The 12,409-nt window shown below is 38.6% G+C and overlaps 1 protein-coding gene and 4 non-coding genes across 7 annotated transcripts in view; 3 read left to right on the forward strand and 2 right to left on the reverse strand.

Annotated features, from left to right (window-relative positions):
• The window catches only part of TTF2 (transcription termination factor 2), a 33,727-nt gene extending 28,017 nt beyond the window's left edge, over window positions 1-5,710 (forward strand). For 2 of the 3 annotated variants that reach the window (XM_088140779.1, XM_088140778.1), the window contains 4 exons: window positions 400-553; window positions 3,266-3,348; window positions 4,141-4,215; window positions 4,504-5,709. In XM_088140779.1, coding sequence (XP_087996905.1) covers window positions 400-553; window positions 3,266-3,348; window positions 4,141-4,215; window positions 4,504-4,648 — 457 coding nt within the window. In that variant the 3' untranslated portion in view covers window positions 4,649-5,709. Of the gene's footprint in view, window positions 1-399; window positions 554-3,265; window positions 3,349-4,140; window positions 4,216-4,503 lie in introns of all 3 variants that reach the window. The other variant, XM_088140777.1, reaches the window with a different exon arrangement.
• Window positions 5,711-6,835: 1,125 nt separating this feature from the next.
• Window positions 6,836-6,918, forward strand: TRNAL-CAG (transfer RNA leucine (anticodon CAG)). Its single transcript has one exon. It is a non-coding gene; the product is annotated as a tRNA-Leu (tRNA).
• Window positions 6,919-7,863: 945 nt separating this feature from the next.
• TRNAT-AGU (transfer RNA threonine (anticodon AGU)) lies at window positions 7,864-7,937 on the reverse strand. Its single transcript has one exon. It is a non-coding gene; the product is annotated as a tRNA-Thr (tRNA).
• Window positions 7,938-11,598: 3,661 nt separating this feature from the next.
• TRNAI-AAU (transfer RNA isoleucine (anticodon AAU)) lies at window positions 11,599-11,672 on the forward strand. The gene has a single exon. It is a non-coding gene; the product is annotated as a tRNA-Ile (tRNA).
• Window positions 11,673-11,978: 306 nt separating this feature from the next.
• Window positions 11,979-12,050, reverse strand: TRNAH-GUG (transfer RNA histidin (anticodon GUG)). Its single transcript has one exon. It is a non-coding gene; the product is annotated as a tRNA-His (tRNA).
• Between the last annotated feature and the right edge of the window lie 359 nt (window positions 12,051-12,409).

The raw sequence follows: 12,409 nt of genomic DNA on the forward strand, positions 1-12,409 counted from the left end.
TCATCTCCCAGAACTCTAAACCTGCTGGAAACCTCTGTCTTGCAGTCTCCTTGTGAGGAGCAAATGTATGGAGCACTTGTGGGCGATCTCAATTCCTCTCCTTGTCTGGAGAGGAATCAAGAAGAGCCAGTCTACTCATCAGCTCTTCATTCTGCTGCAATTATCAGCTTTGCTTTTAGCAGAGCTGTCTTCAGTTTGCCATTTCCTCCCTGGAACCATAACCATTTCCATTGTGTTTCAGAATTGTCTATTTATGTGTTACATTAATCGTTATACTGGATGTATCAGATTGCCCATTATTATGTGTATATTGAAGAAAGTAGGTGAACTTGTTGCTAGAACACATAAGGTTTGAACCAGGAACAAGGTTGTTGTTGCTTTTCCTTTCTACATTTATAGTGTTGTTGTATCTCAATGGACAAGTATGCTAAAAATTGTGGCAATGCATCTGGACAAGCTTGGCCTGAAGTATGCCACAGTGGATGGTTCGGTGAACCCGAAACGGAGGATGGATGTGGTTGAAGAATTCAACAATAATCCTCAAGGAATCAAGGTATGAAAAGAGCTCCAAGATAATTCTTTTTCAGTGCTGCTTCTTCAAAATAACTACTTCTAACTTTTAGCCATATCAGTATTTGCCAAATGCAATACAATACAATACTTGTATTTTGTTTATTTTGCACAAAATAGCAATTGGAATGTTAACTACCCATTCTGTTTGCAGAATAATTAATCTAATGTTTTTATTGGAGTGACTGATTTCAGAGGCCTTTCCCTAAATACAGTGGGGCAAAAAAGTATTTAGTCAGCCACCAATTGTGCAAGTTCTCCCACTTAAAAAGATGAGAGAGGCCTGTAATTTTCATCATAAGTATACCTCAACTATGAGAGACAAAATGGGGGAAAAAATCCAGAAAATCACATTGTCTGATTTTTAAAGAATTTATTTGCAAATCATGGTGGAAAATAAGTATTTGGTCAATATCAAAAGTTCATCTCAATACTTTGTTATATATCCTTTGTTGGCAATGACAGAGGTCAAACACTTTCTGTAAGTCTTCACAAGGTTTTCACACACTGTTGCTGGTATTTTGGCCCATTCCTCCATGCAGATCTCCTCTAGAGCAGTGATGTTTTGGGGCTGTCGCTGGGCAACACGGACTTTCAACTCCCTCCAAAGGTTTTCCATGGGGTTGAGATCTGGAGACTGGCTAGGCCACTCCAGGACCTTGAAATGCTTCTTACGAAGCCACTCCTTCATTGCCCGGGTGGTGTGTTTGGGATCATTGTCATGCTGAAAGACCCAGCCATGTTTCATCTTCAATGCCCTTGCTGATGAAAGGAAGTGTTCACTCAAAATCTCACGATACATGAGCCCATTCATTCTTTCCTTTACACGGATCAGTCGTCCTGGTCCCTTTGCAGACAAACAGCCCCAAAGCATGATGTTTCCACCCCCATGCCTCACAGTAGGTATGGTGTTCTTTGGATGCAACTCAGCATTCTCTCTCCTCCAAACACAATGAGTTGAGTTTAGACCAAAACGTTCTACTTTGGTTTCATCTGACCATATGACATTCTCCCAATCCTCTTCTGGATCATCCAAATGCTCTCTAGCAAACTTCAGACAGGCCCGGACATGTACTGGCTTAAGCAGGGGGACACATCTGACACTGCAGGATTTGAGTCCCTGGCAGCATGTGTTACTGATGATAGCCTTTGTTACTTTGGTCCCAGCTCTCTGCAGGTCATTCACTAGGTCCCCCTGTATGGTTCTGGGATTTTTGCTCACCGTTCTTGTGATCATTTTGACCTCACGGGGTGAGATCTTGCGTGGAGCCCCAGGTCAAGGGAGATAATCAGTGGTCTTGTATGTCTTCCATTTTCTAATTATTGCTCCCACAGTTGATTTCTTCACACCAAGCTGCTTGCCTATTGCACATTCAGTCTTCCCAGTCTGGTGCAGGTCTAGTTTTGTTTCTGGTGTCCTTCAACAGCTCTTTGGTCTTGGCCATAGTGGAGTTTGGAGTGTGACTGTTTGAGGTTGTGGACAGGTGTCTTTTATACTGATAACAAGGTCAAACAGGTGCCATTACTACAGGTAACGAGTGGAGGACAGAGGAGCCTCTTAAAGAAGTAGTTACAGGTCTGTGAGAGCCAGACATCTTGCTTGTTTGTAGGTGACCAAATACTTATTTTCCACCATGATTTGCAAATAAATTCTTTAAAAATCAGACAATGTGATTTTCTGGATTTTTTTTCTCATTTTGTCTCTCATAGTTGAGGTATACCTATGATGAAAATTACAGGCCTCTCTCATCTTTTTAAGTGGGAGAACTTGCACAATTGGTGGCTGACTAAATACTTTTTTGCCCCACTGTATTCTGAATCAGCTAGAATTGTCTGTAATGAGCTTGATAGATTACACTTTGCAACTCAATCTGTGGTCTGAACTGCAAGTAAAAGGAAAGCCTTCCACTGATTCTATTCATAAGCAAGACTTTGTATTTCGTACAGTGTTAGATTCAGAATTCTTCATTCTGAGAGTCTCTATTCTTTGTATTTTCAATCAAATGTATAGCTCTCATAGCTCAAATCAGTTATTCCAAATCAATGACAACCTGCACTGAAATGAAGAGTTTCTGAATTTTGTCAGACTTATCCTGTCCATGCTTATATGAAAATCTCACTGAATTCAGTGGGCCCCATTCCCAGGGGGTGCAGCTAAAATCAATGTGCAGAACAGAGAAGTGGGTAATGCTATTCTATGAGGCGAGACCAGAAGAACTGACGTGAGAAACTGATTTCTACATTTCATGAGATCTGCAATATTCTTGTATATAATGGTGCATATTTGCAAAAAGTGTGGTTTTACAGAATATGTTCTACGAATAAGAAAAGTACACTATTTAGAACTTAATTGACTGCATTCACACTTGATCTTAAACCAGGACTTTTAACTTTAGTTGAAAGACCATAATGGCTTAGTTTACTCATAATGCTAAGCTATAATGGGTTGATTCACACATCCTATTAAGGCAAAGACAGATAAATCCCCTTGTAGCTTAATGAACTTTATGGGAACTTTGCTTTATATCTTCCCCAACCTGGCACTCCAGATGTGTTGGACTACAACTCCCAATATTCCCAGCCATCATAGCCAAATTAAAATATACATCTGGATGGCAGTATAAATCAAGCCTGTGATTTATATAGTATATCAATAGCCTGTGAAATAATAAACCAACTTTCCCTCTTATCATAGGTGATGTTGATTTCACTTCTGGCTGGAGGTGTTGGCCTTAATCTGGTTGGAGGAAACCACCTCTTCCTTCTAGACATGCACTGGTAAGATATCGCAGCTTTTTATCTCCATGTTAGAAAAAAATGTGTTGTTTGCAGTTAAAATAATTAAATCTGGTTAAAAGAATTGCATCATTAATTGAGGTCCCCAAATTATGTGTTTTAATTCTTTTTGTCATTTGCCATTCAAAACAACATGTTAAATCTATACCTGCTGTCTGTTTAATGAAATAAGCCTAACATCTCCCTATGTTTGCCAATCCCCTTCTAAATTATTATTAGATTTTTATCCCACCTTTTATTTATAGACAGACAGACAGACAGATAACTCAAGGTGGCAAATATACCTAAAATTATTGCCTCCTATTTTTCCTATAACAACCCTGTGAGATGAGTTGGGCTGAGAGAGAGTGACTGGCCCAAACTCACCCAGCTGGCTTTCATGTCTAAGGGAGGCCTAGAACTTTCCAGGCCAGCACCTTAACTACTACACCAAATTGGCTCTTAAATTATTTTTTAACTGCTGGCCCAGATGATGAGCTGCCAGTGGCTGCTCTTACTCATTACTCCTTCCATATTCACCGCATTGAACAGGATTCTAGGTATGCAACAGAACAAATAGAGAGGAAGAGACAGATGAATAAATGCTGGGAAAAACAAGGAGGAGATGCTATTACTGGTTCTCCCAAGGCAAAGATCAATCTAACATGGCTGAAAGGAAAGTCTCTGACTTGCCATTGGCAATCCTAGGCTCTGAACTTAATTTGTGTGAGAAATGTTTTCATCTTCTTTTCTTTTTGGTCATAAGTGCTTTGTTATTTTTCCCTTAAATTTCAGGAATCCAGCACTAGAAGACCAAGCCTGTGACCGCATTTACCGGGTGGGGCAGCAGAAGGATGTTAAGATCCACAGGTAGTGCTTCACAAAATGTCTTGTACCATTGCTATAGTGTTTTGACAGTGGAATTGCATAAAGTGCTGAATGACAGGGCTCAAAATTGCACAGGTAAAATGATTTCAATTTGATTACTATCTTTAAAGATTTGCAGGAATTACAATTCAGGATTGTTCAACTAGTTCAGTAGCTTGAACCAGTGAAGTTTTTTTTCCCACTTTGCTGAAAACCATCTGACATTGCATCAGAATTTATAGGAAGAATGGTTTAAAAATTGACCTAATTGCATACTGTGCTTGGTTTTAGGTTTGTCTGTGAAGGGACTGTGGAAGAAAAGATCTCAGAGCTGCAAACCAAGAAAAAAGAATTAGCTCAGAAGGTGTTATCAGGAAAAGGAGATTCCTTCACCAAGCTCACTCTGGCTGATCTCAGACTTTTGTTTGGCATTTAGTTGTTTATTTTTTATTTCCCCCCCATACATAGAACAAGTGTGCTTTTGAAAAGTTCACTTTTCTATCCTAATAAAATGGCTGAATATTACTATATTATTGCCCTAGCTCTTTTTGTGTAAATAACCGTTCTATGTGAAGAAGGGCTTGCCTTGTCTTTGATCTGACAATGCAATTTGGAAAAACACTCCCTCCATGCTTGATGCTGAGGAATTGCAAGAATATTTTTTCAGTACACAATATGGTCAGTTCCAAGCTGCTATTCCTTTCTGTATCACGTAGATAGAATCAGATTCCATTGACATGAATGGCCTTCCAAATGAATAATACAACTGAGCCAATCTTGATAAGAAACATGCCATGCAAATCTTTCCCTGTTAACTTACAGAACTTTAGCCTTGTTTGAAATTATCATTTAATGGTTGAAGATCAGAACTAGACTCCATAATGCCAAGAAAATTCAGAAAAACAGCACTGTTTCTGATAACGTATATTGTATTCATACGCTACAACATATTTGGAGCTATTGCACCAGAAATGGAATTATCATTATACTGTGCTTTTAATGTAACAGGTTTTATTAAATATAATTGCATTTTTGTTTTACTGTTTTGTATTGGCTTTAGCTGTTGATCTTGTACACTTCTTAGTCTTCAGATTGGTTTATAAATTCCATAAATAAATAAGCACATTGCAAATAGAAACGCAGAAAGATGGACACTCCTGCATGCAAACGCAGCTCAAATATTCTTCAGTGTTCAGGTGAGGACTGGTCATCCTGATGCTGATAAGATTAGCAATTCTGATTAAAAGTGAGTGTTTCTTCATGCAATTGCACTAGTTAATGATAAGTCCAGAAGCTGTCATATATATTCCAATGGTAACTCCAGTTTCCCCTTTGTTTCGCCGGTCTCATCTTAACCACAGAAAAATCGGCTGAGGGAAAGGTACAATGGCTACCCAGTGTATGGATTAGCAATATTAGACAAAAGCGGTCCACAGAAATAGTTTGGGCGTATGCCAAATAACCCAAGAAACAGCCAGTAGTATGAAAAGCTGATGCAAGGAAGGATGCCCTCTTAATTTGCTACTTCAGTACATATTATTCAGCTAAGCTTTCTTAATGCTGTGTCTTGATGAAAAAACAAAAAGCTTTTTTCATGTTAGAATTGTACGTATTACAAAATGCATTATTTTGGATAAATTCTGAAATGCAGCAATCAAAAATAGAAGCGAGTTTGCCATATTCTAAAGACAGTTCAAAATAGTTTAAATCCTGTGTGTATGCTATAGAGCAGTGTTTAATCTTAAAGTAGGACCCCTGAGGGTCCCTCAAGACCCCCTCTGGGATCTGGGAAATCAAAATGATTGGCTAGCCTTTGTTGAAAAATAATACAATATTAAAATCACATCAAACAATTGTGAGAAGAGGTAGCAGCAGTGAATGCATCAATTTTAATTTTTAATATAAATATAACCCATACCAGAGTTCCTCAACCTTGGCAACTTTAAGGCGGGTGGACTTCAACTCCCAGAATTCCCCAGCCAGCCTTGGGAGTTGAAGTCCACCCACCTTAAAGTTGCCAAGGTTGAGGAACCCTGACCCATACAAACAAAAGCTCTTGGGGTCCTGCATAATTTTTAAAGTGGGAAGGGGTCCTGAGAGAAAAAGGATTAAGAAACACTGCTATAGAGCAACTTTGCATCCCTTTTGAATTATAAGCGTAAGCATTTTTTTAATCCCACCTTTATTATTTTTATAAATAACTCAAGCCAGTGAACACATCTAATACTCCCTTCTCCTGTTTTCCCCACAACAACAACCCTGTGAGGAGAGGGGCTGAGAGAGTGACTGGCCCAAAGTCATGAATCAGGCTGAAACACAGACAGCTGCTGGTAACTTGCTTAATGCTGACAACTAGACTAGACTAAATGTATTTAGCCTGTCTAAACGTAATGGCCATAAGAAGGTTGGTATATATAACTCCCATATATTCATTGTGAGACTTGAGAAGGTGTGCATAGTAATCCATGCAATAGTAGAAACATGTCAGTAGAACTGAGTCCCTTGAATACATCTAAATAATATTAGTGAATTAAATGCAACTTTAAGAGCTTTGTATGTAATGAATATACAGCTTCTGTTGTAATTCATTACTAATAATAATTTAGGAAAGCATTTTCTAGGTGTCAGGATGGCCGAGCGGTCTAAGGCGCTGCGTTCAGGTCGCAGTCTCCCCTGGAGGCGTGGGTTCGAATCCCACTTCTGACAAGTTCATTTTTTTATTTCCCGGCACGTTTCTTGTCAAGAGCCGTCTGTTTTGAAAGCTGGAACGTGATCTTCAGCCCTTAATCAAAAGCATACACGAGTCTTCTCCCTAGGAATTTGTCACGGTTTCTATTCCAAGAAGACGCCGGCGGCGTGCAGGGCAGACGGGGGATTGAGGGAAAGGACAGGGGTCTCTCGCGCCGGTTGGCATCGCTTCGTGAGAAGGGGCAGAGACGGAGCCACAACCAGAAGCGCTGGAAACCCGACAGACCCCTTCCGGAGGACCCCCGCACAAGCCACAAGTATGCAAAGGGGTTCTTGCGAATACGCTTGTTGGAAACCTGCTCGCTCTGAAAGCTGCTTCCAGTCCAGGCTTTCTCCTCTTTCATCTTGCGGCTGCTCAGAATTTCCTGGAAAGAATCGCATTCTACAGAAGCTCTGGTGCCCTTTTGTAACTTCAGACGATCTGTGCTACACGCGGCCCCGAAAGGGGATGCTGCGAATAGCGGCGCCAGAAGGCAAATCTAGGGCAGGAGCAGCTAAGAGACTAGAAGTGTTTCGTTTAGTTTAGCTCAGCTTATCTAATCTTATCTTATCTTATCTTATTTTAGTTTAGTTTAGCTTCGTTTTTAAGAACGTTGTAAATTGGCTTTCGTTGCTGCAGGTTCCATTAATAGACAGAATGGCAATTTAAGTAATCTGCTGAAAATAAAACAAGTGGGAGAAATTAAATAAATTGTGGTTGGGTCAAATATAAATATTTCCGATTTGCCTCATATTGCCTTTTGGGTTTTTCATCCGATTATTTTATTGGGCCTCATCTCATTGTTTTTGAACTGAACAATACTTTGCCCTAATATGCAAAAGAATGTTCTGAGCGATGCCAGAAAATGTCCGGGAAGAGGTGAGTTCAAAACTAACACGCTGTTATCTTGAAATAGAGGTCATAGGCACCGCTGGGATTCGAACCCAGGATCTCCTGTTTACTAGACAGGCGCTTTAACCAGCTAAGCCACGGCGCCCAAACTTAGATACAATTTCTTCCAAGACACCCTCTAAAGAATAAAATCCCTTTTGAAGACATTTTTCAATGATAGATCAATAAATCATCCAGGAAAAATCTGGCCTGAAGACTACAGTGACAAGCCTATCTAGACCAAGGCAATAGCAAACCACTTCCATATTTTTGCCAAACAGAGTAGATGGAGACAGTCACAAAACTATCATGAACTGAACTCAAACTAGACTTTATATTTACACTTTTCAGTAAAAAACATCTACAATATTGCTTTTCCTTATCATTTTGTCATATATTAGACTTGCTCCACAAAAAGAGTAGTATTTCCACACTATTAGCTGATTTTGCTAAAGCCTTGTGTCCCCTTTAAGTGCACAGAATGTTACTAAAGCGCTCCAGATTTCTCTGAAGACCTAATGTTGGTGGCAATATCCTTAGTGAAAAAAAAGACAATGCAAAAATTCCTTTTTGGCTTTAAGGAGTCACAAAGAAAACAGTGGCAAAGGAAAGGAAAATACAAAATTGTTCCAAGCACAGATAGCAAGTTAAGATACTGCTACTCTGCTCTTAATTTTGAGGCAACTCTGTTGGAAAGAAGCTCCAATTTGCAAAAAATAGAATTAGTGAGCTCATATAAACATAAACACCAGCCACAAAAGATTAGACTCAAGCACACACACACAAAGTCAAAACTAACTTTTTGCAATATTTTAACTAATTTCATTTCACAGGTAGCCATTGTCCTGATATCCTGTCTCAGTTGAACCTGGATGTCCTCTCCAGCTGTCTAGAGATTCTAGCTGGTTAATTCTGAGGCTGCCCCATCTCTCTCCTCAGCCACAGCTCCCAACTTCTGCCTTTGTTATAAAAAGACAAATATTTTTTATCTCTAGGAAAAAGGGAGGGGAGTTGTGGAAATCATAAGAAAAACAAAAGATACATAGTACACATATATATAAAAGTTTGATGCAAGCATTTCAATGAATAGTAGCTCTATTTCACCATAATAATTCAAAACTACCTCACAATGACAGCTAAGAAAACAGACAGATGAATTATTGAAGACATCTATCCAGAGTTCTCACTTGAGGCCCAAATGACCAGGCTCAGATTATCCTACTCTGGACACATTATGCAAAGGCCTAGCTCTCTGGAGATGCTTTAGGCTGGGAAAGGTGGCAGGAAAGAGGAAGAAAGCATGACCAGCAGCAATGGGTACATAGTTGGGAGAACTGAATTAACAGATTAGGGTCAGAATTTTAGGCTTTATTAGTAGCATTTTAATAAAAGCTGATATTAGCATCTTAGCATGGCATCCATGGTTCCTTCCGAAGTTTAGGAAACCATGTTTTTCCTTTGAGTGAAAGCCATTTCCTTTGATATGCAAACGCTAGCCTTTTCAGCAACAAAACAATAGGAGTATGTTGGGAAGTCCTTGATTAAAGTTGCAAGTGTTAAGAAAGAAACAAATCAGGCTAGGAGATGCAATGTATTTTAAGGGTGTCTGTCTTTTCTCATGTCTAACAAAACAAAGCCTTTATTGCACAGCAGTGTCTTTTATTTTTTGATTTGTTGCTTTCTGATGCATCACTTATATAAAATGTATGTAATCATTTATTTCTGTATCCTGTATAAAGACTTGACCCATCTTAATAAATGCTTTTTGCTTTATCTGAAGTACTTGTGGTTCGTTTTGGGGGGGGGGCAAAAAGCCACTTTGCAAAGGTATTGGGTGTTTCTCTCTCAAATTCAGGGACTCGGTTCTTTCCAGCTCCACACCACTCAGATGCCTGAATTTTATGGGCAGCAAGATCATCATGGAGAAAATCTGGGGGTTATTTGGGCATATCTCTGGGGAGAATGGAGCAATTTGTAACTGCTTTTTTTGTGAGCCAAGAATCCAGTTTGGACTGCCACTTCCAAGATACTTATATAAAACAAAAGAGTCTGGGTTTTTTTGTGGGGGGTAATGACATTATTTGAGACTGGGAAAAGGGGTAATTGGGTGAAACAGTTGAAGAACCATTGGAATAAGTCTTAAAGATTGCCATCTATTGAGATCCAAAAAATCTCCTTATACTTTTATTAATGGTTAAAGTGATTATCTGCAAAATATCATATGGGATAGGAACCCCAATATTAATTACAAACACAAAACTGAAAATTACTTAATGAAGGAATTTTTTTTAACCTACAGTACTGACATCAGTTTTGACTTGGACTAGAATATCCTTCTATTTTCCCAAACAGGTTTATCAAATACATTAAAGCTGAAGTGCATAGATATATAGTAGAATATCATTGATATATAATGTTATATTATCTTTATCACCGCCAGAATTCACACGGCACACCTAAACATCTACTGTATTCTGTTAACTTACTATGTTATCTAAACCTAGACACTGCAGTTTGTGCAATGTACTGTGGTTTATGGCTTATGTAGCATGCAGACTCAGCCAGCAATTTGTGGTTAACAAAGTTATGGTCATAAACGGTCAGATATTTCATTATAAACAGAAACTGGAGATACTGATATCAAATCTCCATTCTAGCTTCTGCAGTTAAGGCAGAGCTGGGAACACCTCCAGACAAAGTCATCTCACAATTAAAGCATTTTACTATTAGCTGAAGGTCTATGAATGGACAGATCATGTAAGCTATGCTTTGAAAAACAGACTTTCAACAAATCCTCTCATATCTGACCTGTCCAAATTACAAACACCATTTTACAATATAGATTTTCTTTTCAATTTCTAGTTCGAAGAGGCCTGAAGGCCATGAACATTTTTAAACAAAGTCTCCTGGATGTCACTGCCCAAGATGACATTGTATCCCTTAAACATGCTGAATTCTTGAAGTGGTTGCCACAAGGTTTTTTTTTTTTAATTAGAAAAATACTTAATAATTTATGTGCCTGAACACTTAGAAGAGCTTTCTCTACAGATGGTTTGAAGAACTTGATCCCATCCTAAGGTATGGGAGATTTCAGGAACTGTCCTTTGCAGAAAGACTGTGTATATGTGGTCCTCCAGCTGTTGAGGACCTCACACATATCTTGTTTGACTGTAAACTATACTCTGTAGCGAGGGCTAATTGCTTAAAATCTAAGAAATCCTGGGACACTCAGAATAAATTATACTTTTTGCAGAGAATGAACTTGCATGTTCCTAGAAGGACTGTGTCTTTTACATCAAAGACCATCCAGAAGAGGATGGACCACTTAGAATAAACTGAATTTGATTGCAGGGGTGATGATATATTATGAAAATGTTCTACTTTTTTGTGTATTGTTTTTACAGCTTCTTGGTATGGTCAAATAACTAATAAAAAAACTGATTGAATTAAAATACTTATAAAAAATCAGTTAATGTTGTCAAAACCCGTATATTTCTTTCAACTATCTGTTTTTCACGGAAATTGCTTGCGAAAGAAATAAACTGTTAGTTTTGCTTCACAGTGAAATATGTATATAAAATTTTAGTTTTGGGACATTAATTGGTTTTAAACATATTTTTATAATTAAAATGTTTTATTTCCTAATAAAAATATGTGTATTAAATAACAAGTTGGAGACATTTAAAACATTTCTCACGATTTTAAAACAATCTTACTTAGAATTGATTTTCTGAAGGATGGAAAATTTAGAGGGCGTTATCGTGTGTGGCCGGTTAGCTCAGTTGGTTAGAGCGTGGTGCTAATAACGCCAAGGTCGCGGGTTCGATCCCCGTACGGGCCAAATGTTTTTCCATTTCCTTTAATTACAAACAAGGTTTTCGCTTTTTTCACATTATCCAGTTTGCTTTCCAACTGTATAACTGGGTTTTCCAGAGATTTCAAACAGCCATTTGTAACAGCCTTCTAATGTACATTTGAATTGTGCATTCTGAATCTTCTGAATGGTCTACTTAATAGTGAAAAAACTCGCACGTTGTTCGCGCTGAAGAAGGAATCATTATTACAGAAAAGAATGAAGTTGGTTTAAGTATGTTCTATTATGTTTACTAAATGAGACATAGAAAACCAAGAAAAATGAAGCACAAATTGCCGTGACTCGGATTCGAACCGAGGTTGCTGCGGCCACAACGCAGAGTACTAACCACTATACGATCACGGCACGCCACCGGAGAACCGGCAGTGAAAATGAATAATTTGCTATATAATGGACTACCTAAAAGGACAGGCAATAGTACTTAATAAAATCTCTCTCTTGCCCCCCCGCCCCACCATGCTGGAAAAAAACATTCACAGAAACATTCTCTTTGGACGAAGCAAAATGGAAGTGCTAAACTCTAATTAACCACCTCTGGTTAATCTGAATCCTTTCGACCTCTGGATCTTTTTCAAAAAAAACATATTGAAGCCTATTTGATATTTGTCCTTTCCGAGATACTTTCCCGAGAACGTTTTTTTTTAAAACAGGTCAATTGGAGAGGCAGGCACACCATCCTGTTTACTCTGTTATCTCAAGTCTGC

The sequence above is a fragment of the Python bivittatus genome, unplaced genomic scaffold (genome assembly GCF_059951505.1).
Source record: "Python bivittatus isolate LINGU-HERP-01145 unplaced genomic scaffold, Pbiv_v1 ctg000340_np1212, whole genome shotgun sequence".
In the NCBI taxonomy this organism is placed as follows: Eukaryota; Metazoa; Chordata; class Lepidosauria; order Squamata; family Pythonidae; genus Python; species Python bivittatus.